This window comes from Varanus komodoensis, unplaced genomic scaffold, assembly GCF_004798865.1.
Source record: "Varanus komodoensis strain SLA01 unplaced genomic scaffold, ASM479886v1 scaffold33, whole genome shotgun sequence".
Taxonomy (NCBI): Eukaryota; Metazoa; Chordata; class Lepidosauria; order Squamata; family Varanidae; genus Varanus; species Varanus komodoensis.
Genome location: NW_025335817.1, coordinates 8,700,089 through 8,723,422, shown reverse-complemented (window position 1 = coordinate 8,723,422; position 23,334 = coordinate 8,700,089). Strand labels below are relative to the sequence as shown.

Below are 23,334 nucleotides of genomic sequence, written 5' to 3'. Positions count from 1 at the left end.
ATACTTTGTTTTGGCACCTGTTCATGTTGATATTATTGGTTTTATTGTGATTGTTTTTGATTTTTATTATATTGCATATACTGTTGTACACTCCCCTGAGAGGGTTCTGGTGGCCAAGAAGTATTTTAATAGTAATGTTTTATTCATTCAAAGTAGTGATTTTTTTCATTTAAAATAATGGGAAGATCTAGTTAACCCATGTACCATCATTTCAGCATCTTTTCTATCCTTATTCTTCAGTTTGTAGAGGCAGACCGGAACAATTGTCTTTGATAAAGGTACCCTGCACATACATGCCCAGGACTCCTTGATTATACCCTTCCCCAACCAGGTCTCCTCCAGATGTGCTGGACTGCAATTCCCATAATTTCCAATCAACATGGCCAACAGCTGGCTGTGTCTGGAGGGGACCTGGTTGGGGAACACTGTTTTATTATATAAGATACTCAGACCTGTTTCTTTATAAGAGCACAGCCAAATATGAGAAGGGGAATGAAGAGGTGAGGCTAAAGGAGAGCAGGAGAGAGAAAGGCAGGGCTGCAAGATCACAGCTAAAGTCCAGCAAAAGATTTATCTATGTCCATTTACTTTCACCCTGGTCCTTAAGTGAAGAAATATGTGGTGGGGGAAGAGGGATTAGTATTAGTCTTTGTTCCTTGCAATCAAACCAAGAGTCCAGCTGTTGAACTGAGTGTCTGTCTGAATGTGAAGCAGGATATGAATGTTATAAACTTAAATCAGGAGCAGGGAATTTATTTCAGCCAGAAGGACAAAATCAGTTTTGGAGACTCTCCAAGGATGGGGTGCAAAAGGGGTGCAGCCAAAATACCAGCATGAAGCTTTTACTGCCTTATAAGCCTTAGCGGAAGCATTGAAACATTTGAGAAGAGGAAAGGGATCAAGGCCATCTTGGGAAACCTTAAAAGGGACTCCCACCCCTGCCTTAAATGAATTAGAGAACCAACACAGAAAGCAAATCTCATAGCCTGACCCACAGCTAGATATACCACCAAATAAATTAGTATTTACCAAATTACCAAAAATGCCATCATTCAAATAACTTCAGAGTTTGTTTTTATGCTTGTTTATTTGGGCTTCATATCTCTTATTGGTTTATTGAGGGCACAGCTGTAAGAGGAAAGAGTTTCCAGGAGGCGGGAAAGAGAACAGTTGCCAATAGGCCAGAAAAGTCAAAGCAAGCAGCTGCCTTATCTACTGTTTCATATACACACAGAGAAGCATTTGATATTTAAAATCTGCAGGTGACGTTTGTCCTGGCATGGAGTTAAAGTAGATCACCTGATAATAGGATGCAGAGGACCTTAAAGGGACAGCTTCAGCTGACAGCCCTTTGGAAGAGCCAAATCACCATCTCCAAATCACTCTGCAGTGAGTGCAGGCTTTCTGCTCTTAAAATAGTAATGATGATGATAGAGAAAAGCTGCGTACTTTTAAAGCAACTACCTAGAACCAGAGAAAATAAGAGTGCCCAAACAAGTAAACAGAAGCCTCCTCTCCACTCGGGCTCCCTCTGCGCATCTATTGGGAGGAAAAAGTCTGAATGCCAAGCGGGACTCATTAGACTGCTAATGGAAGCTGGAATGGTTTGGTGTGGCCACGGGGCAGCGCGTCTCCCGCGACCGCTGCGAATTGCTCGGATGCCCCTTACAAGAGGAGACACTGAAGGTGTCCTTCTGGCCGCTCCCTTGTTTCCAGGCCTCGACACAGCCTCCTTCGGACGCGGCTTCGGGCCCCTTAAAAGGACCCATCCTCCGCCTCCCTTTGCTACGAACAGGGGGTTTCGTCCGCAGCCGCTACGGCCGGTCTGTTGATTCCGAGGCCGCAATAAGCATCCGTCGTGCGCGCCCTTCTGGATCTCGCCTGCCGCCAAGCAGGACAGGAACGAGGCGATGGCCGCCCGACCGGCGTCTTCCCCCGCTTCCCCGGAGGGAGCCGCTGCCACCGGGGCGAGGCTTGCAGGCGGCGCCAGAGGTGGCTCTCCGAGCGCTGGGCGCCGCGCCTTCCCCCACGCTTCGCCACCCGCGATGGCCGCGACCAGGTTTTCTACGCCGGGAGACAGCGGCCTGGCCTTGGGGGCGCTCGACTCCCCTTGGCTTCTGCGCAGCCCGAGCCGTCGGAGCCGCCTGCAGGAGAAGGAGGAGCTGCGCCAGCTCAACGACCGCCTGGCCTCGTACATCCAGCGCGTCCGGGTTCTGGAGGCCTCCAAGGCAGCGCTGCACCGCCGCCTGGCCCAGTACGAGGACAGCGATGGCCGCGACGCGCGCATCCTGCGGCGCAGCTACGAGGGCCAGCTCGCCGAGCTGCGCGGGGAGCTGGAGCAGCAAGCGCTGCAGCGGGCCGCCCTCCAGGTGGCGCTCGAGGCGCTGCGCGAGGAGCACCAGCAGCTGCTGGCCAGGCAAGTGGCGCTGCCGCCGAGCCGGGCCTTCCGGCTCCTTCGGCAGCAGCCTGCTAGAGGCGCGCGCGGCTCGGAGGGCTCGGGCTCGGGGGCGCAGCCTTTGCGAGGGGTGGTGGAACTAGGATCAGCGCAGGCGAGGATGGGCAGCCGTCAGCCCCGCATTCCGCGGTCCATGGGCACTTGCTGAAATAAAGGGGCTCCGCTTATCCCCGTGGCACCTGATCCCTTGGATGAGTTACCTTCTGCCCACATGGGCCCACCTCCACTTGCCCCCGCCCCCTTTAATCTTTCTGTCCGAGATTTTTTTTTTTTTTTGAAGTCACATGCCCTCCTCTTCTCTTGCCATGTATCCCTTTTTATAAACAGGGGATGTCCTTAGGAACAGGGTCCTGTAAAGACACACATTCAGATAGATTTTAGAACATACGCAAAGTAACATAGGCAAATATGTACCCCCCCTTTTTTGTTCCACAGACCTGAATTCTAGATCTTTTCGGTACCTAACAGTGCCCTTGTTTAGAAGCTAAGAGAACCAGACAAAAATTACTGGGACCCTGAGATTCAGCAACAGGGCCTAGGGCCAAAGAGCTGCCATTAATTTCAAAATCCATTTTTTGTGATTATTTATGTGATGCAATACAGCCTTTCCCCACCTGGTATTCTCCAGATGTGCTGATACAGCTTGAGTACAGGACCTGAGCAAAGTTGTTATTCAGTGCAAGTCCTCATGTCATAGTTCCCCCTACCATGCCCAGCTTTGTTCATTTCATTAGTATAATTTGGGCAAGGAAGAGTCATTTTGTTGGGCTATTGTTGAAGAAAGAAAACTTGGTACTGTCATGTTTTTCAAGAGTTTGATTTCTAAAATCAGAAATAATCTTTGAAGGCAGGAGGAAATGGGGAGTGTTTTAGGAGCCACTGGCGGTCTCTGCAGGTGCATTGACCTTAAGGAATGGCAGTTAACTCAGTGTAAGCAGAATGCACCCTAAACTTCTCTCAAAAGCTTTCCAAAAAACAGCCATTGTAATGCAGTCATAGTCCCAGCAGTTTATTTTTTTGCTAATGGTGCAATCTCATGCATATTTAGTCAGAAGTAGCAAACCCCAATGAGTTCAGTGGGACCTACTCCCTGTGTTTAGTGTGTGTACGATTGCAGCCTAAATCTCTCTTCAGCTGCTGTGAATTCTTGTGGGCTGTTCTCCTGTTTCTTTGGTTTCTGTCCCAGAAGCAAAGCTCAAAACGGCTCCTTTTGTGCTTTGAGTAAATCATGGCATGTTTATAAAGCTTCCGACTTGGCAGGTCTGAAAATCTTGCAAAAAAGGGCATTCAGATTTAGGGAAGGAAACTGAAGCACCTTTGAATTAGAAATGTCTGGTTTTGTTTTTTAACAATTCACAGGAAATGCTTGTGTGGTTTGGATGTTCTTGAAAAAATGCAGGTTTGATGCTTCATGGGCTTCACTCCATAAAAGTTATAAAATATTTGCCAGCAATCAGAGCAATTGGTTGAGTTGTTTTTATGGCTGGCTTTCCAACAGAAATGTTGAATAATACTTTTTTCTTCTTTGTAACCTTGTTGATTAAAAAATGAGAGCCAGTTTAAATAGTAGTTGCTATTTGATTATACTGGAGGGAATGAACAGATTGTGAAGCTAACCCATGGTTACCCTATCCAGTTTGCACAACAGATGAGCCCATAGGTTCGTTGAAGATGAGCAGGAGAGATGTGCTTCCTGCCTCTTCAGCAATACATGATTGCCCTTCTTTGCTGGATAGGTTGCTGGCATGTTCCCTGCATCTGGATCACTGGGTTGTTTAGGAACCAAGCAACTCGCCATTTAACCCATGGATTTGGACAACATGCTCAGCACCTACAAAGGAGTTGTTTGTGGGCTGCTGAGTAAAAGCATAAATGGTGAGCATGCTGCAAGCATCGTCCGATATCTCCTGTTCTTCCCTGACAGCCAGTCGGCTGTTGAGTCATCTCAACTGCCCTTTGCCTAGCAGATGTTTGCACAGGTTGTGACTTGTTTTCTCAATCGCTGGGTTGCTTCTTTTCCCCCATCCTTTATCTGCTCCTGCCCTGTATGCCAAATGCCTTTGCAGCACAGTAGTACTAACACGTAGTGTAGCTGGTTTTATGGATGGCTGGGATACGGCTATTGTTTGTCATCTCTGTATCCTGGAAAAACTATAAACTATGGGTTCTCTTCTGTCGTGGGCATGTCATGAGCAGAGCCGGCTAGAGCTGGGGGTCAGACTAGATGGCCTGGGAGACCCCTTCCAACTTTTCTGTTTCTGTGTTTCTGGGTTGTTCATGGTTGACACCCCATGGTTTGTTAGTGAGGTTAGTTTTCACATCACATCAGTCTAGCATTCAGTAGTCCATACCATGGGTAAAATATGATATCAGAACCAAGACAAGGCAGTCACATTGAGCTCTGCATCACGAGCTCAAGATCCCGTTCTTGATCAGTCACTGAGAGCTGAAATCCCATCAGCACTTATACAGTGGTACCTCGGTTCATGAACACCTCAGTTCACGACCAAATTGGTTCACGAACAACAGTTTTGGAAAAATTTTGCCTTGGGTGACGACCACAATCACGGCCATGTTCCTGCACAAACACAATCGTGATCGCGGCTATCTTCCCCGCACAAGCATGATCCTGATCGCACCCATCTTTCCTGCTGGCGGTTGCAGACAGACCTGTGGTCACTTGCTGTGAAGCTTCCTTGTGTGCTTTTTAGCGCATACAGTATTGTAAAATATTATTCAATAATAATAATGCCTTCAAAGAAAGTGCAGAGCAAGGATAATGGTAAAAAAATGCAGAGCAGTAATGAAGGTGACCAGAATGTGCAGATTTTTCACCAAAATTGACCCTGCAGCTAAGAGACAAAGAAGAGAGGAAACACCTGAAGGAGATCTCCCCGATGTCCTTACGGAGGGGGACTCTCCCTCCAAACAATAAGCTCCCCCCCACCTTGTAGGTTAGTGTACTGTACTTTGTTACTTTGTTGTTGTTACTTTGTTTCACATTTTTGTGATTAAAAAAATTTACAGAACTGATTAACCTTGTTTACATTGAACCTTATGGGGAAATTTGACTTGGCTCACTACCAATTTGGGTCATGACCAGAGTCATGGAATGGATTGAGTTCGTGAACCAAGGTGCCACTGTATAACAAGGTATGGAACGGGCTTCCACGGGAGGTGGTGGAGGCACCATTGGGAGGGTGTTCAAGGACAGGCTGGATATGCACATGGTAGGCACGTCATGAGCGGAGCCGCCTGGAGCCGGGGGTTAGACTAGTTGGCCCAGGAGGCTCCTTCTGACTTGCTCTGTTTCTATGCTTCTATAATATTGGAAATTTTGACCCAATGTGCATTGCTTAGCAGTTGCTTACATCAAACTGCATTTGCCATTTTGATGCCCATCTTCCCAGCTTAGAGAGCTTCCTTTAGAGCTTCTCTCAAGCCCTTTTTGGTTTTAACCACCCTAAATGGTTTGGTGTCATCAACAAACTTGACCACTTCACCGCTTATTCCTAATTCCAGATCATTTACGAATAGATTGAGAAGCATTGGTCCTAGTACAGAACCTTGTGGGACTCCACTTGTTACATCCCTCTGTTGAGAGAAATCACCATTTATTCCCACTTTCGGCTTTCTATTCTTTGCCAGTTAATGATCCACAAGAGAACCACCACCCCCTCATTTGACAAGTGCCAAGTTTGCTCAGGTATCTTTGGTAAGGGACCTTGTCAATACCCTTTTGGAAATCCAAGTAAACAGTACCTACTGGATTGCCCCAGTCCACGTGCTTGTTGGCACTAAAAGATTTCTAGAAGTTTATTTTGGTATTATTGTTAAAGGTCCAAAGAATGCTGGAGAGCCTAGGAACTATAAATTTTGACCTCATCGAAGGTTTATCAGCCATTGAGAAACTGGCCAGCAGGACATGAAATCCATAGCCATTCCCTGTTGTTCAAAGGTCATGGCACTTAGTGAGATGCTGCCTTTCAACATGGAGGAGCCCTGGCTAAGAGACATTGACAGGACTTGTTGGTGGACTGGTCTAATCCCTTTTAAAGCTGCCTTGTGGCAGCAAATCCCATTAGTGCCCTCGCAGTGGTGGTGTGGTTAAGCATGTCGGGCTAGGACTGGAGAGGGGCAAGTTCAAATCTTCTAGCCATTATCTGTCAGCCATTATCTCACAGCTTTTGTTCTGGGGATAAAGAGGCAGGAGCACGAACGGTGTGTGCAGCCATGAATTCTGTGGAATAAAGGCATGATATAAGTAACCAAGATCCTTGGGAGAGGCCTTTTCTTCTGTCCCACCATCATCAGAGGCAGATTTAGTAGGAACTCAGGCAAAGGCCTTCTCGAGAGTTGCTCCCAGGCCTTGATACTCTCTGGCTGCCCTGCCAGCAAGCAAGCCAGCCACATTTTTCATTCAAGTGGGCTTTTGGTTGTTAGGTGGCTTTGTTTGCTGAACAAGGCTTCGACAGTTGATTTTTTTCCCGAACTGATAACCCAGCTGGTTATTTATGTTAAATGCCTATATTTTATGTTTGACAACTGCCCTAAAACATGATTTTTAGTGGAAAGGAAGTGTGTATATGTATTTTTAATGCAATAGTGAAGATGCACTCCCTCTCAACAGTTCTGAAGCTGCTGTCAATGGATTTAATTAATTGTAGATAAAACATGAATAGGTATGCACATTTGACCATGGACTGTCACGCCAGGATAGTCTTGTATCAAGTCCTGGCAGCTACTCTGTTCCCCCGAGATTCCACGGTGCTTTTCTGTGGAGATATTCTGGAATGGTTCAGTTCTGGGGTGGGTGGCGTAGGGGTTGCCATGGATACAAACGTTTTCCTTGAGGCTTTGCCTCTGGACTGCCAGCTGGAGGCCTAGCAGATCCTCAAAGTCTAGGCAATGGCCAAAACTATCTTTGTACGCATAATTCAGACAATATTGGGGTTCGTATTTTCTCTAATGGAACTGGGAAATGTGCTTTACTAAAGTTGGATGTATCTCTTATGAGGGCCTATGAGGATTTCTGATCACAGGAGAACTTCCTGAAAGCTTCAAGCATTTAGGCTGCAACTCTGCATTTATTTATTTGATTTATATCCCATTGTTTTCTTAAGCCAAAGCAGCTTATATTGTATATCCTACGTTTTGCTTGTAAGCCAAAGCGGTTTACGTCATTTTCCTCCTGCTCTCAGCCTCATCTCCACAACAACCCTGTGAGGTAGGCTGGACTGAGTCTGAGTCCACTTGGCTCCATGGCTGAGTGAGGACTAGAGCCCTGATTGCCTGAGTCCCATATCTGTGTTCTTAACCACTACACCACACCAGCTCTGTATGCACTAACTGGAGTTAGTGGGGCTTTATGTCTGACTAAAACATACGGATGATGGTGGTGTTGGTTACATTTTTGAGGCAATTCCCTTGCTAAGGACTACAGGGCATTAGTAAGCAGTGAAGGGCACCCATTAAGCCCAAAGCAAAGTTGCATATACCTTAAAGCTGGTTAGTTTATATGGGGACCTGAGGTGGCACATCCCACAAGTGCTTCTTTCCATCCATGCCAGTGAAAAATACAATAATACACTAAGGAACAGTTTATTTATTTAAAGCATTTTTATGCCGCCTCCTTTGCAACAAGCCTCAGGGCGGCTTTCCCAAACCCCAACCCATTCATCTTGTCTTGTGAACAATTATTTCAGAACAGTGTGCTTCAAAACACACACATTCCAAAACAAATACGGAATTGAATTTGATATGTGCAAGTGTATTATTTAAACAGATGCATAATGAACTGTTTGAGAGAGTTACCAGAGGATGGTTATTGAATATTTATATCCCATTCTTCTACCAATAAGCATACCAAGCAGCTCATGAAAAAGGTGAAAAAACACAAATCAAAGAATAACCATGCAATAAATATTAAATGCCTTAGTGTTAAAAATGCAAACAGGTTGCCAATTGTCCAGGAAAATCTGGCTTAGCCTGCTTTTATTTATTTTCAAACAGGAACTTTATTTGAATAAATCATTAGTTAATAATAATGCTGTGGAAACCTTCAATGTATGCAAATCTTTGTGGATCAAATCTTCCTATTGAAGGTACAAAAATGCCAGCCTGTTAAAAATTGATAATTACCTCTGCTATGTCCCAGTTAATCCTGTCTGTTTTAGCCTCTGACTTCTGATGTGAATATACTCTAAAATGAAGACATTATTTGACCCTATTTGGATGTATCTGGCGGCAAATCGTGGGTTAATTAGCCCTTAATTATGGGAATGCTCACTACATTGTTTCCCTAAGCAACCCTGAAGTGCAGCATTCAAGGGTTGATACTGGGATATCCGAACAGGGACACTTGAGGTTGTGTGCTCATTAAACAATCCCACGTGTAGCATAGTAGTAGTTAACAATCTACTATGGAGTAGTAGTTAACATAGCATAGTAGTTAACAATCCTGCAATTAACCCATGGCTTACCATTGGATACCACTGTTACAACCAACCAGGGTCATGATCTGCCTTGAAGAGGAGTATATCTGGTTACTTTATGATGCCCAAATAGTTACTATTAGAGTCCAAGCTCACCCTTCTTTTCTAATGGATCTAACTTCTGTTTTAAAATCCTAAAACAGAGTTGAGTACTTTAAAAAATGTAAGTTGTAAGGCTTTCTTCTTTACAACTTGCTTGTTCACAGGGATGCGAAAAAAGAAACTGATTTAAGCTTGGCCGTGGCTCGTGCAAAGGATCTTGATGCACAGCTCATCTCCAAACAGGCTGAACTGATGACATCACTGAGCAGACAACGCAGCTTGGAGAATGAACTTCAAGAATCAACGGATCGAAACAACTCTGTAAGGCGTTTCACAGTAAATCTTAGGTGTCTGCTGAAACTATGCAAACCGTCCTTGATATGTCAGGATGCAAGTCAACAGTTGTGTTTTCACTGTTTTTGTTATGCTCTTTTCACTTCTCTGAGAGGTGAGAAGACCAAGGGTTCACTGCATACTGAGGTTTGATATTCATTAACAGTTACATCCACTGCACATATTGGATCTCCAGGGACATGCAACATTGCTCTCCAGGATGCTTTTGGCTCACTGAAACTCTGCTCTCTTGATCTGTGACCTCAGAACTGCAGTCTGCCCCTTTTGTTCTTTTTGCTAGGAACGACTGTCTAGCAAAAAGAACAAATGTGCATTATAGTAACAATTAAAGGTGATCAAAACAGTTAAATAATGGAATATGTACTTTTGTTTAGTTCACACAAGGCATTGGACAGGCCTGTTTGACTACTTTGAATATATCCCATGTGAGCTGACACCATGTTCTGGAATACATATTTACAACAACTGGAAGGAGTGGTAGAGCTAGCTAAGTTTTGTTTCAGTGAAGCTTGTCCATCAGCATAAATTACTTGAGGAGACCTGGCATTTCCTGGAACCTCCTTTGGAAGTTACTGCTCTAAGGCTTGGTGTGCATCGGCAGAAATCCACACATTATTAGAGACACATGTTCAGTCAGTCCATGATCAGTGTGGCTATTAGTCTGCACTGGATTGCCTTGGGCTTCAGAGTTTCAGCCTTTTTTCTGGTAGCATGTATAGCTTTTGGATTAGAGGAACAGTATCATTTTAAGGGTAGAAATAATAATACACAGAAAAAAGTACAATATAGAACCCATGATGAGCGAAATACTAAAAGCTTGCCTATATGTTTATAATAGATATGTGAGTCCAAGGAAGGCTTGGTCTTGGACTCCATTGCATACGTTGACTAATCGCGGTTTCCCTTTTGGTTTACTGCTCACTATAAATAATGGGTAGAACTTAAGTGCAGCTTTTAAAGGTTTGGTATCTTGAAAAATGTTTGCTAAATTTGCTGATGCTATTTACTAACAGTGAAACTGTTTTTTCTGTCCTAGTTCAAGGGTATGGCAGATGATTCCAAAAACCAGCTTCACAACGAGAGGTTGAGGAGGGCAGATCTGGAAACTGGAATGAAAACTCTGCAAGATCAAGTGACATTTCTGAAGAACCTTCATGAAAATGTACGTATCTGCCATGATATGCTTCCTAAATTCCAATTGAGCCTGTTTATTTAAAATGTTTACTTGTTACGCTTTTGAACTGGGTTAGCTTATTCTGCAAAAGAAAAAACTTAAAACATCAGGTGTTTCTTTTCTCGTATGTCTCTTCTTTGATTTTGAGATCTGCAGATGAACATCTGCTCTGCAGTATTTTGTAACAGAGGCCCTGATGGCGCAAATGTAATAAGGCATTTGAAATTGTGCTTCCCTGCCTCAGCATGTTCTGTGACTGGCCCTTTCTGTAGGGTGCCTACATGGCTACATCTTTCTCAGAATCCAGAAAATATATAAATTCTTTCCCATTTAGAACTCTGGAGAGGTTGTTTTATTGATTTGTACAGCTTGCTGAATCGATTTATACAGCTTGTTGTTTTATTTATTGATTTCGTTATATTTATATCCTGCCTCTTTTCTGCCCTAATTCTCCTCCTCCTCTCAATCTTATCCTCACAACAACAACCCTGTGAGGTAGGTTGGGCTGGAGAATTTGTGACTGATCCAAAGTCACCCAATGAGCTCCATGGCTGAGCAGGGACTAGAACCCACATCTCCTGAGTGCCATTCCTACCCTCTTAACCACTACACAACACAGTCTCTGTTTATGTCCTGTTCATGCTTCTGGTTAATCTGTAAGGATTTCCCTTTTTCAAAGCAAGTTTTTCTTCTTGTAAGCTTCTTCTAAGACATTGAAATGAAGTTTGGCCCATTTAGTTGTAGGGCCAGTGATGGGGAGAGAAGGAGGCTGTGGAACGGGTGGAAATCCGCAGCCCCTGCTTGCCTCCTCCCCTTGGGGCCTTCCACCACACACCCGCTTCTTCCCCCTGCAAGGCTCAGCGGTGACCTGCGAGATGTGGGGCAGCCAGTGCAGCTCTTTCTGTGCTGGCTGCAAAGCGGTGTGGGGCACTCCTACTCTGAAGAATCCTATGAGCTCCCAGATGCTGTTCGTAGGCTGCAGGATTCTGCCCTTGAGGATTCTGGCAGGAGAAAATAGGGAGAACAGGCATGCTAGGGGTGTACAGCCAAAGGAAACATTTACAGTTTATTCAGACGTACAGGAAAGACACGTGACATGTGGGCAGCCACTGAAAAGGACGACAAAGATGGAGTCTGTACAAGATGCCTTATAACCTATCAGTTACATACACATTTTGGAGGAGGGGTTGGGATCAAGGAGACAGAATGCTAGAGACACATTAGGGTAAAACAGTAGGGATTCAGACAGCACAAAGTGAAGAGGCATCTTCAGGACAGGTAAACAACATATCTAAGAGTGTATCTTCAAATGAAGTCCTTCCAGGATGGGGACACTAGCATTTCTAAGGTGTTGGTGGGAAGCAAGACCTGTACCCTGGATTCTGATCAGATCAGGAATCCCATCTTAATTCTAAATCCTTTTTCAAGTGTCAGGTTTTTTCAGTCGTATTATGGCAAGGCTTTTGCTTATTTTGTCCAGATAATTTCATATAAGTAAATATAGTTCCTAAATGTGAGCTTCAGGGAAGAACTAAAAGGTTTGAGGAGGGAAATGAGATATTAAGTAGGTATTCTGGGGAAGTGTTTCACTAAAGACTAAATGCGCCATTTAAAAACTGGGAAAGTGTGCAGGGGGAGGGGCATGGAGAGAAGGGCTTGCTTTTCTGCATTTTCTCCTTAATCTGTGACAATGACATTCTGGATGACTTCAGGCTACTGTGCATTATTTTAACTTCTGCTGATGTCTTACCCTTGGTCACAAGTGGCCATTAGAACTGCCTCTCTCATGTGAGAAATGTGGCATGCTCTGTATGCCTGGGTGGTACCTCTGGTGGCAAAAGTACTTCATTTTATTTTATTTTTTCTGGTAGACTGAAATGTACTATTCTTCCAAATACCCTAAGCCTAATAAATGCATCCTGCACATTGTATTTTTCTTTTGCACTTTCCTTTTCCTCTTAGGAGCTTAAGAGGAAGAAGCAATTCTATGAGAGTAGGATTCAAGAAATAGAGTCTGGCCGTCAGCAGGAATTTGAGATGAAATTGTTGAGCGCTCTCCAAGAGTTCAGAAAGGAGCATGAACAACGGATTCAGGAGTATAAAGATCAGATGGAACGAAACTTCCAGGCCAGAGTGAGTGAGCCAGTAGGGAGCAAGGGCAGAAATGCTGCCTGTCCACAGCTGTGCTAACGTCATGGATGCCTTCTTTTTTTTCTGTGGGCACTGCTCACTCTTGTTTTTGCAGGGGGAAAGGGGAAGGGTGTTCTGAAGCTGGGGTAAGAAAACTCTTCCAGTCAGAGGGCTGAAACTAATATTGGAGAAGCCCTGGGAGCCACATACTAGTGGTGGGAGGAGCTAAAGATAAAGGGAGCCAAACCAGAACCACCCAACCAGCAGCACGGTTTCCCTTGCAGTTCTTACCGCCTGTAACTAAGCCTTGGGAGATGCATTTTCACCTTTTAGAATAGAAGGAAGTAGTACGAAAAAGATAATGCCAAGCCATCAGATTGTGGAGAAAGGAGTGGAGCCATTAGGGGAACACCAGAAGGCCGGTTTTTCCTTACCTTTGAGGTTCCTCACCCCTGGTCTAAAGGACCCTGGATGTTGGCAAGGGCACTAGGGTCCAGCAAGTAAACTTGTGGCTTAGCCATGGGATGCGGAAGGTGTCATCTGGTGAGGGGGAGAGAAGAATGGAGGAAAAGGAAATGGCGTTAGCTTGGTTGAACCTCTGACCGCTCATAGCAACCCTCCCCAACTTGGTTCCTTCCAGATGTGTGGGACCACAGCTTCCAGCATCCCCAAGCCAACCATGCTTCTCTAGCTCCTCCTCAAACTTGTGACAGTAAAGCATATAGGTTCAGAGCTAGAAACTAACCTGATCTCCAGCACACAGCAGAGGAAGGTTTCAGGAAGGTGGCAACCGAAAAGTGTTCTCTAGATACTGCTGTGTGACTTTTTCTAGCTTTGCCGAAATCCTGAATAGGAGAATTCCTCTAAAAGACTGGGGATGCACTGCAACACTTTGTCTGAGGTCTCCATTGTTCTCATGGATGTGTAATATCATGTAGAGCTTGACATGTTTAACAGGCAAATTGGGGAGCGTTAGTAAGATGGTGGACCTCCTGGGCGGTTGCTAAATAACAGTGAACCTTAGGCTGCAGTTGCAGTGACTGTAAGAAGAGCCCTGCTGGATCAAACCATGGGCCCCTCGAGGCCAGCACTGTCTGCACAGTAGCCAGCAAGGTGCCAGTGGAAGCCCGGGACACGCGTACAACCAGCAGCATGCTCCAGCGAGGTTACCAGCAATTTATGTGGAAGAGCTCCCACTGGATTTCGGACTTACTTCCTAGCAGGTCTCTGTAGGACTGTGTTGTTAATTCTGTGCACCTGCCCCTGCCAGGGGGTAGTCCAGGTTGAATGGGCCGACAAACAGATGTACTCACGGATATGTGAATATTACTATAGTAAACGTGCTGGCTATTCTGAATTCTCAAAAATGACCTCACTGCTTTATGCTAAATTATCAGCCTGTTTCCACAGATCGAAAATGTTCATCTTTCTGCTGTGAAAAACGGTGATCTTGCAAATTCTGCCCTGGAGGAGCTGAAAGAAACCAAAATGAGGGTTGATTCTCTGATGTCACAGGTAAACAGGGTAGCCCAAATCAGGTAAAGCGATATATACTTGAGAGGGATCTGATTGCTCTTAATCCACTAAAACAAGGGTGGCCACTCTGCCACCCACATCCCTTACACAATAGTATGCTACTATTAATTAAGTTCTATACTGCCCATTAACTCTCAACTTAAAAAAAGAAATCAAACTCACATGTCTGACATGAATACATTTCTGTCAAATCCAAGAATGGGGCATTGGAAGCCAGGATAAGAGAACTGGAGGCCAGAATCAGGGATCTGCAAGAGACGATTGCCCATGAACGCGGCTTGTCAAAGAGACGTGTAGCTGAAAAGCAGAGGGAAATGGCAAAGATGCAGCAGCAGATGCAGGCGCAGCTGGACGAGTACGAACATCTGCTGGATGTGAAGTTGGCTCTGGATCTTGAGATCAGTGCCTATCGGGCGATGCTGGAAGGAGAAGAAGAGCGGTAAGTTTGGAAACTTATCTTTTGAGCATCTTTTAATAGAGGGAGGGCAAGGAACCAGTACAGCTGATGGATACATCTATGGAATGGAGCATTAAAGATGCATGCTGCCGTTGAGCCACTCCAAAAACTGCTAGGAAAATGGGTTGAAAGAAACTTCCTCTACCACAGGGGTGGGGAATCTCTATTGGCCTGAGGACCAAATTCAGTTTCTGAGAAACATGTACAGGGGAAACACATGAAAACTATGAAAGCTGGAAAACTACCAAACAATCGATGGTAGCAGGGAAGGGGTTATGCCCAGGAGAAGGGTGTATGGCCATCCGTACCACCTTGGGCCAATTTTGGCCCCTGGGCTTGCAATCCCCACCCCTACTCTTGGGATTGGAAGGGATGGCTACTTTGTGCACACGTTCTCAAGGACCGCTGGCTGGTTTTCAAAAGAATCAGAATGTGAAGCAGATCAAAGGAGAGTTGGGGAGAATGGGCCATGCCAAGACACTGAGATGAGGGAGGTGGATGCTCTTATCTCAAGGTCAGACAGCTCCTGGGAATGACCAAGATATACAGCCAGTGGGAGGGGAATCTGAAAACAAGTGTTTCTCAGGCACAGACCAGACAGCGCTGACTCTTGACCCCATGACATGGCATCAGCAGAGGAAGGTGGCCCAATTAGAGGATCGGTGCATGGAGAGCAGGCTCGCTCACTTTCTGAAGGCCCCCCCTGAAGGGATGGAGTCCAGGCATGTTCATAAGAGAGTTCCTGGAGGTGAATACTAGATTAGGTTCAACAAATCGCTCTGTGCATGCTCAGAGATTCATTCTGAATTATTTGTGCTTTTGGGACAATAAAGAATGCTTTCCAAGCAAAACAGGCTGTGCCACTTGAATGCCTGAAGGAGGATTCTCAGCTTGTGACATTTTCTCTATTACAAAACTAGCTAAGCTTTCTTGAGGCAGAGCTATGGTTTAGATTCAGCATCACAGGGCTATTGTTGCCAAAAATAACAACCCTGTCCTTGGTATGTACCAAACTCATTAAGCAGTAATTATCTGGGAAAATTACCCGCCCTTTCAAAAATGCCAAGAGCCAATCATGGGGATTTGCACACCAAACTTAATAGGTAGTGTCAGCCCTGGTAACCAGCCCAGGTCTCAAATGACACAGCATTGTGCCACGCTGTGTTCACTATAGCAAAGGGCCAACAGTGACAGCTGAGAGTGGATTTTGCCAACATACGGAATTGACCACCTGTTTGAAAGGTTACTTGTTCTGCAGTTTAAAACTGTCCAGACCCTCCCCGGAAAGTGGTGGAATACGGGAAACAGTTACTGAGGGCCACCGTCTCTTCTTGCAAGGAAAGAAAAGGAAGCGGTCATTAGCAAGCAGACAAGCCCACAACACATGTTTCAAAGTGGTCCAGCGTGCATCATCTTCAGGAAGTATCTCAATTGAAGATATTGACCCAGATGGGAAATTCATTAAAATTAAGAACAATTCTCATGAGGTATTTTAAAATGCTTTAAATCATGGACTAATGCATAGCTCTGTTTAGCATTATCAGCAAAAACCTGAATGCCAATTCTCTTCTGGAAACCCGCATTGCAAATGGATGATTTTGTGGAGAGAAAGGGGAATGGGCTTCCATGGGAGGCGGTTGAGGCCTCATCGGTGAGGGTGTTCAAGGAGAGGCTGGACATGCACATGGTGGGCATGTCGTGAAAGCAGCAGGGGGGTCAGACTAGATGGCCTGGGAGACCTGTTCTGACTCGCTCTGTTTCTGTTACTTTCTTGACTTGCTTGACTTTTCCTGTCACCACTCCTTCTGTTTCTTTCCCCTTTTTATTCTGCAGTCCCTTCTGCTCTCTTTCCCCATGTCCTTAGGGATTTAGACTAGTATTTGTGATGAGAACCCACCCTGGAAAATAGCAGGGACCTCAGAGGAAAGGATGAGCATCACACTTGTTGCTTCTTCCCTATTAATACTAGTTTCAGTATCTAGTGTTCCTGTGTGAGATGGATGATGATGATGGATGAGCTTCCCCAAAAGACAGCTTGTTCTCCACCACTGATCTTTATCTGCAGTGTGCAGTCTCAAGAGAGTATTGATTGTGTTCTAGCTTGCACATTCAGTGCTTATGGGACAAAGATAAGGACCATGAGCCTAAAATGTGCCCCAGAATGCTTTAAAATGTACTAGGGTTCTTTGGTAGAAGAGTTAATGCGGAATGCTAGAAAGCCCTTGAAATCCATTGGTCTAAAATCACTGCTTTGGTTGTAGGATCAGTCGCTGAGTGGTTGGACAGTAAGAAGACAACACAAAAATGAAGCTGACATAATGTACCAATTTCCTGCTCGATTTATTCTTCAGGGTGGACAAGTAGTTACAGTGAGTGAACAATCTGCTTCTCTTCCCTTTTCCAATCAAAAGATCGGTGTCTGCTCTAGTTTCCCATTAAAAGAATTGCTGAAAAAGACCCTACGTACCCATGATCTGAAACCAGTAGAAGTAATTGAGGGCATAGAAGATGCACCCTCCCAAAAACGTGTTCCACTTGCTTGAAATAATCTTGCACAGCATCATCTTTCTTCATGGCACTTCACAAAGAACAGGTCCTCCCAGAGTAATACAGAGCCTACTTGCAAAACAACAGTTTTGAGGAGGGAATTCAAGGAAGCAAGGGAGGTGGTCTCAAGATGTTCCTGGCATAAGGGGTCAACCTGAATTGAGGAAGAAAGGACAGAATTATTTCAGGTCATTGTGGCAAAAGTACTTTAAACTTTCTGTTCCCAGTCTTTGCCTATTGTCAAACTTTTGAGTGGTAAAGTTCCTGAATAATTTGGCACCAGAAATACCTTCCTAGAAAAAGCCCATTTGAGTTACTAACTTTGGTAGAGTTTAAGAGAGACCAATTTAAACATTTATGTTGGTCATATATCCTAATTCTTGTTGGTGCACTAAAAGTGGGCCTGTGCCAACAATGACACTGGAGTGTTTTTGTGCCCAATTTCTTAGTCTTGTTTATTCCGTTGTAATCACCAGATGTGGTTCAGGATGAGGACATGTGTTCCAGTCATCACCATGATTCCTATATAAAGTTCACTGGAACCTGTTGTGCGCCAGACAATTGTGGTAATTCCCCTCATGTGGGGTCAGCATCTGTATTTGCTGGTACCTCCAGGCCAATATAAATTCTATTGAAAATAACCTTGCTAAACTTAAGATAAATTCTTAAGGTCTACCTCTGTATTGGCATAGATCTGTGGACTGGTTTCATTTTAGTGCACATTTTAATTTGCACGTACTTGTCGATGTGGTTGTGCTATTGCTGATGTGGACATTAACACAAAGATGCATCATTCCTTGGTATCTTAGGTTACATTCCCTTTAACACATCTACATTTTATCCATGAGAGTATTTGCACAGTAACATTCATAGAGCCGTAATGAACTTTTCAACCAAGGGTTGATATTGCAGATTGACTTCTGCTTGAAGGGTGACGTTCCAGTGCATATTTAGTTGCCTAAATGTGTTTCTTTTTCACCTTCTAAAACACCCTAGTTTGTTTTAAATTGTATATTTCTTTTTCTTGAAGGTTTGGAGTGCAAAAGAAGGTTCAAGCACAGGTTCTGGTGTTGTCTGGAAATCGCAGAAGTCACCAAGAGTAGGGGAGAGCATTGGTTTTGCACTCCTCGGCGTTGATGGTGAAGTAAGTATTTGACAAACTCAATTCTTACTACTACTTCATATTCTTCAGTTTACAGCTTCTACCCTGTTTCTATGGTGGGGTCCTTCTATTTGCAGGAAATTGCAGAAGCCAAAATCACCTATGTGGACAGAGGAGAAGGAGAGGGAGAAATAGAAGACACTGCTGAGGGAGGAGAAATGAAGCCTCATAGTCAGGTTGGTTCTTCGCTGAGCTCCCAAGTGCTGAAAGAGAAAAATGCCAAGTATTGGCATTCATATTTGGCTGGGTGGAACATCTTTCCCCCCACAAGACAATTGAGGTCCAGTATTATTCAAAACACAGGTGCTTCCCCGCTCCAAGACAAAAAGAAGGTGGGAAAGATTATTTTGGCTGGTATCATGAGTCTTGCAAACAAAAGATAGAGAAGAGTGACCCTCATAAAAAAATAAGAGTATGCTAGATTAGACCAAGGTCCATCTAGTCCAGCATTCTGTTCACATAGTGGTGAGTCAAGTACCTGTGGAGAAATGCCCAATCAGGACAAGAATGCCTCAGCAGCCATCTTTCTTCCCAGGAACTGATGCATATAGGAATACTGCTTGTATTACTGGAGGTAGCATAATGCCATCAAGATGAGTAGCCACTGATAGCCTTAATCTCCATGAATTTGTCCAATTACCTTTAAATCCAGCTAAACTGGGTGCTTTCAGTACAGCTTGTGAATTCCATAGTTTAAGTATGTAATAAGTGAGGAACTGTCCCTACTTTCTGACTCTAGGCAAGCTGCATTGTAAACCTAGCTTAGCAATGCACTTCTCACAAGCTGAAGTTAGTGACTCTTAAACAAGTAGATGGGAAATTTCCACAGTTAGTGAGTCTCCATCATTCAGAAATGGAATGAAATGAAAATGAAATGGTAATAGGTGGTTTCAAACTGTGTTCCTTGGAAACCTCCACTCTTTCATATAGAATAGTAGCCTATCACTCAGTTTAAGAAACTGTAGTAGATTGATCAAATCACTTGTTATTAGAACTGCATATATCTGAATGCTACAAAAACAAATGTTTTGGGAAAGAATATGTCTTGTTTTTAGATGGTGCATGGCTGTGTTGAAGAGGGTCCATTTGAGGATAGAGGCGAACTGCCTCATCTTTGGTTTGCTGTGTTTTCTTCTTTCTTTTTAAGGGGTTTTCATTTTGCTTGTTATAGCAACAAGGGGATGCCATTTTAGTTTATTGTAACTACTCCTTTCATTTAACCAATGGAAATTACAGCTTTTTTTAAAAAAAGGATTCCTCAAACACCAGTTTGCTTGGCTACTAGTCCTGGTTGCTATATGTTGTCTCCAGTATCAGAAGCAGTATGCCTATGTGCCCCAGTTGCTGGGGAACTTGGGTGGGAGAGTGTGTGCACTCAGGTCTTGCTTGTGGTTTTTCTGTGGGCAGCTGGTTGGCCAGAACACTGGAACAGATGAACATAATAAATGAAGGCCAAGTCAGAAGAAAGGCATATTGTCCTGAGTGGTCGTCATCTTTCCCTATCCACAACTACAAGCAAATTTTGAGCACATTATTCAAAGGTGTACTCAGCCTTTTCCAACCTTAAGCCCACAGATGTTGGACTATAAGTCCCATAATCTCCAGTCACTGTGTACTCTATAATTTTTGGCTCAACAGGATTGGGCAATAGCCTCCACAGTTTGTGTGTCATAAAATCCTTTGTGAAGTGCAAAATACCTTGGCAGAACAATTTAACATGGGAGACTTTTCTGCTCTTACACCTGCTGTCAAAGAAGCTGTATCTAAACTGTTCACCTCTCTCTGCAGAAGAATGAAAGCCACAGCTGTCCCATAATGTAGCTAAGAGGGTGGTGACAGTCTGCAGAAACTTCTTCAAGCAAATTGTTGGTGCTGTGACCAAGCAAGAAGTCTTTTGGAAGATGTAAGCTTTTGGCAGGAAAACCATATTGAACTCCTTGAGCATAGATCCTCAAGATGGTGGAAACTGCTCTCTGGCTTGTTGTTCTTGCCTTGAGCAGAACCCTGTTCCGAGCAGGACATCAAAAGATGGCAGGTTATGTCTTCTGTACACTTTGCAGTTCCTCTTTTTAATATGGCCCAGCAAAACAAGGAAAGCCAGATCTTGTCAACGTAAGGCAATGGTAAAATGCATTGTACTGCAGAATACAGTATGAATATAGTACAGCAAGGGCCTGCTTAATAAAGAGGCTTTTAGAGCTTTTTCTCCCAGCGCCTAGAAATGACCTCACCCAAAGAGCAAGTCGGGAGAGCTGATTTTCTACAAAGAGCCTCTCCTCTGCACCCCTGGGCACGTTCTGTTGATGCATGTGTGAAGTGGCTAACAGGGTAACCGTATGCTTGTGGCTTTGGCCGGTGGACATTCTTCCAGTCCTCCATGGGAAACCGGGAAGCATCCCCAGTGTATGCTTAGTTAGCTGCATTCAACAGTGAGCAGCAATGCAATCCTGCCTTTTTTTCTTCCTTGCGGCAATGTCACATTCCGGTAGTCTTACTTAGGGAAGTGGCCTTTTAAGGGAGATATTTGAACCTTTCTTCACCCCATCTATCATTGTACATCAGCAAACAACCTTCAGTAGGATGCAGAGTTGGGCAGAGAGAAATGCCAGAGGTTTCTGCTTTAAAGCCGATCCTTCTCCACAGTCTTCTCTCACCGTATCTGGGAAGGGCAGGAGTGTTGGATTTGAAGCTCAGGGTGGACGTAGGGCACTTGTATTTGTTAAAGATGAAACAGTGGGTACCTCATGCATCAAGCCTCAACTTTTTCTGCAAGGGTTCCATCCAGTCAGATTTATTTAACCCCAGATATTTTAAATAGTGAATTCTAAATTATTAGTATCAGGCTTGGCCTCTTGATATTTTATCAGACCTAAATATTTCATTGTAGCAGTTCCTCACTTGTAAGTGAGAATGAACGATTTCTAGTCTTGCATGAATTTATAAAGAAAACCAATCTGGTGAAACACTTGCATTCTATTAAAGGTACCTGCTGTCATACAATTTCTCTTTGTGGTATTCTAAAGCTATTCTGTTGGGTTTTGGTGTTACACAGTGTTTTTATTTCAAATAACTCCAAGCAACTAAAAGAGCTGGAGGAGATGTCCTTCCAAGTTTTTTACTGTGCTGTATTTAAAGCAAATTGTAGACTTCCTTTCCCTTTTGTTGGAACAGGATTTCTTAATTATAAAAATGCATTGAGCTCATCTAAACAAGACTACTATGGTTCTCTGCAGTAGCTTGTGCAGTGTAATGTCTTGTAAGTTACACATTTCCTTGTTCACAAAATCTATTGGTGGTTGCAAATAAATAGCACCTCCATGGGCAGAAGTTGCACATCTGGCATCTCCAGCTTGGTGCTGGCCAGGCTCCCTGACCTTCCTAGTTGTTTTTTTAAAAACACAAGAAAAGCTATGCTGGATCAGACCAAAGATCCATCTAGTCCCGCATTCCATACACATAGTGGCAAACCAGCGGCCCATGGAATCCCTCAAGCAGGAAGGGTGCAAGACCTCCTCCTGTCCAAGCAAGGCTAGTAGCCACTGACAGCCGCCTCCCTCATGGATCTGACCAATCCCTTGTTCAAGGCATCCAGCTTGGCAGCCATCACCACTTCCCATGGGAAAGAATCATAGTTTAACTACACACTGTACATTAAAATATTTTCACCTATAGTCTTACATAGGCTGCCTGGACAGTGTACAGTTCCACTATAAAACCAGCAACAGAATAGAGAAATGCCATAAAATACAGTATAGACATCTACACAGATTCCACTAAAGATTGTACAATTTGAGCAAGTTACCTTTTTTTAGATGCAGAGGTGTGTTTTCAGATCAACCATATTCACCGTGGCAGCCTTTCCATGAATGGCAAGTTCCGCACAGCAGCCATTTTGTGAGAGCGCTTAAAACTTTCTCAAAATTCCTTATCTCCACACTCACCCTCACCAAAGTTGAGGACCTTTGTGTAACTGGATGTCCACAGCAAACAAGGAATAGCCATTTGCTGTGCTTGTGGGCAGGCAATGCTTGGAAATAAAATGCTTGAGTAGGTGGAGCCAGCAGGATTAAACATCATGATTAATAAGTCACCCTTTAGAGCAGAACCATTCTCCATTCTCAAACTGAAGACTTCTAAAATTTAAAAGGAATCAGAAAATTATCCAAAGGAGGAGCAAAATCTAGCACATCAAACCATGTTCTCCTACAGTTTGAATCTCACCTGTGTACTAAATTTGGTGGTTCTAGGTACCCTCACCATTCAATTTGGAGAGAGCAATCCATCTAAGGCAGGGGTCTCAAACTCAACTTACCTGGGGGCTGCTGGAAGTAGAGTCTGGGTGAGGCTGGGCCGTATCAAGTATTCCACCACCACGGTGGTGGTGGGCCGCTCATCCCGCCGCCGGCCCGGGCGCCACTGGCACTTTGAAGGCCACAGGGCCCCTCCCCCGTGCCCCACGCGTCCCGGCAATTGGCCCGCGGGCCGCGAGTTTGAGACCCCTGATCTAAGGGAAGTGTCCTCTGTACTTCTGCTCACTGTTCTTGCACAACAGACCGATAGTGCAACTACAGCCACCAGTTCCCCACAACTCATGGTTGTTTCCAGACCTACAAGCTCCAGTTACACTGTGTCCCTTCCAGTATCTTAGAGACAGTATTTGATACCGCTCTAAAAGCAGAGAGTAAATGAGAAGTGTGCTGTGTCAAAGTGCCACAGCATGACAGAATAATCTTTAACAAACAGGTCTCTTGTAACAAAGAAAGGAAACCATGCTGGTGCTTCATAAATAATTGCATGATCCTGAATGTCCATGGCAGCATGCAGGGCGAGAACCCTCCCTTTGGAAAACGCCCCCCCCCCCACCCCATTCTTCAGAAATCTAGTGCATTGCCTTACCTCTCCAGCTGTGGCTACATTAGTTGCAACTAAAGGAGAAGATGAGAGGACACCAAGGTAAGCACCAGGCCACAGCTGCGCCTGATG

General features: G+C 44.4%; 1 protein-coding gene and 1 long non-coding RNA gene across 2 annotated transcripts; one reads left to right on the top strand and one right to left on the bottom strand.

The window, feature by feature from the left end:
• Positions 1–1,047: 1,047 nt before the first annotated feature.
• On the top strand, positions 1,048–20,273 carry LOC123027681 (lamin-L(III)-like). Its single transcript, XM_044438775.1, has 11 exons — positions 1,048–2,416; positions 9,156–9,312; positions 10,382–10,507; positions 12,482–12,652; positions 14,060–14,164; positions 14,383–14,624; positions 15,901–16,129; positions 16,904–17,011; positions 18,220–18,333; positions 18,429–18,527; positions 20,140–20,273. Exons 1-11 carry the CDS (start codon positions 1,911–1,913, stop codon positions 20,170–20,172), a joined length of 1,890 nt encoding a protein of 629 aa, XP_044294710.1. The 5' UTR covers positions 1,048–1,910; the 3' UTR covers positions 20,173–20,273.
• Positions 16,964–22,656, bottom strand: LOC123027683. Its single transcript, XR_006415547.1, has 2 exons — positions 18,452–22,656; positions 16,964–17,343 (listed from the first exon to the last, which is right to left on the bottom strand). It is a non-coding gene; the product is annotated as an uncharacterized LOC123027683 (long non-coding RNA).
• Positions 22,657–23,334: the final 678 nt, after the last annotated feature.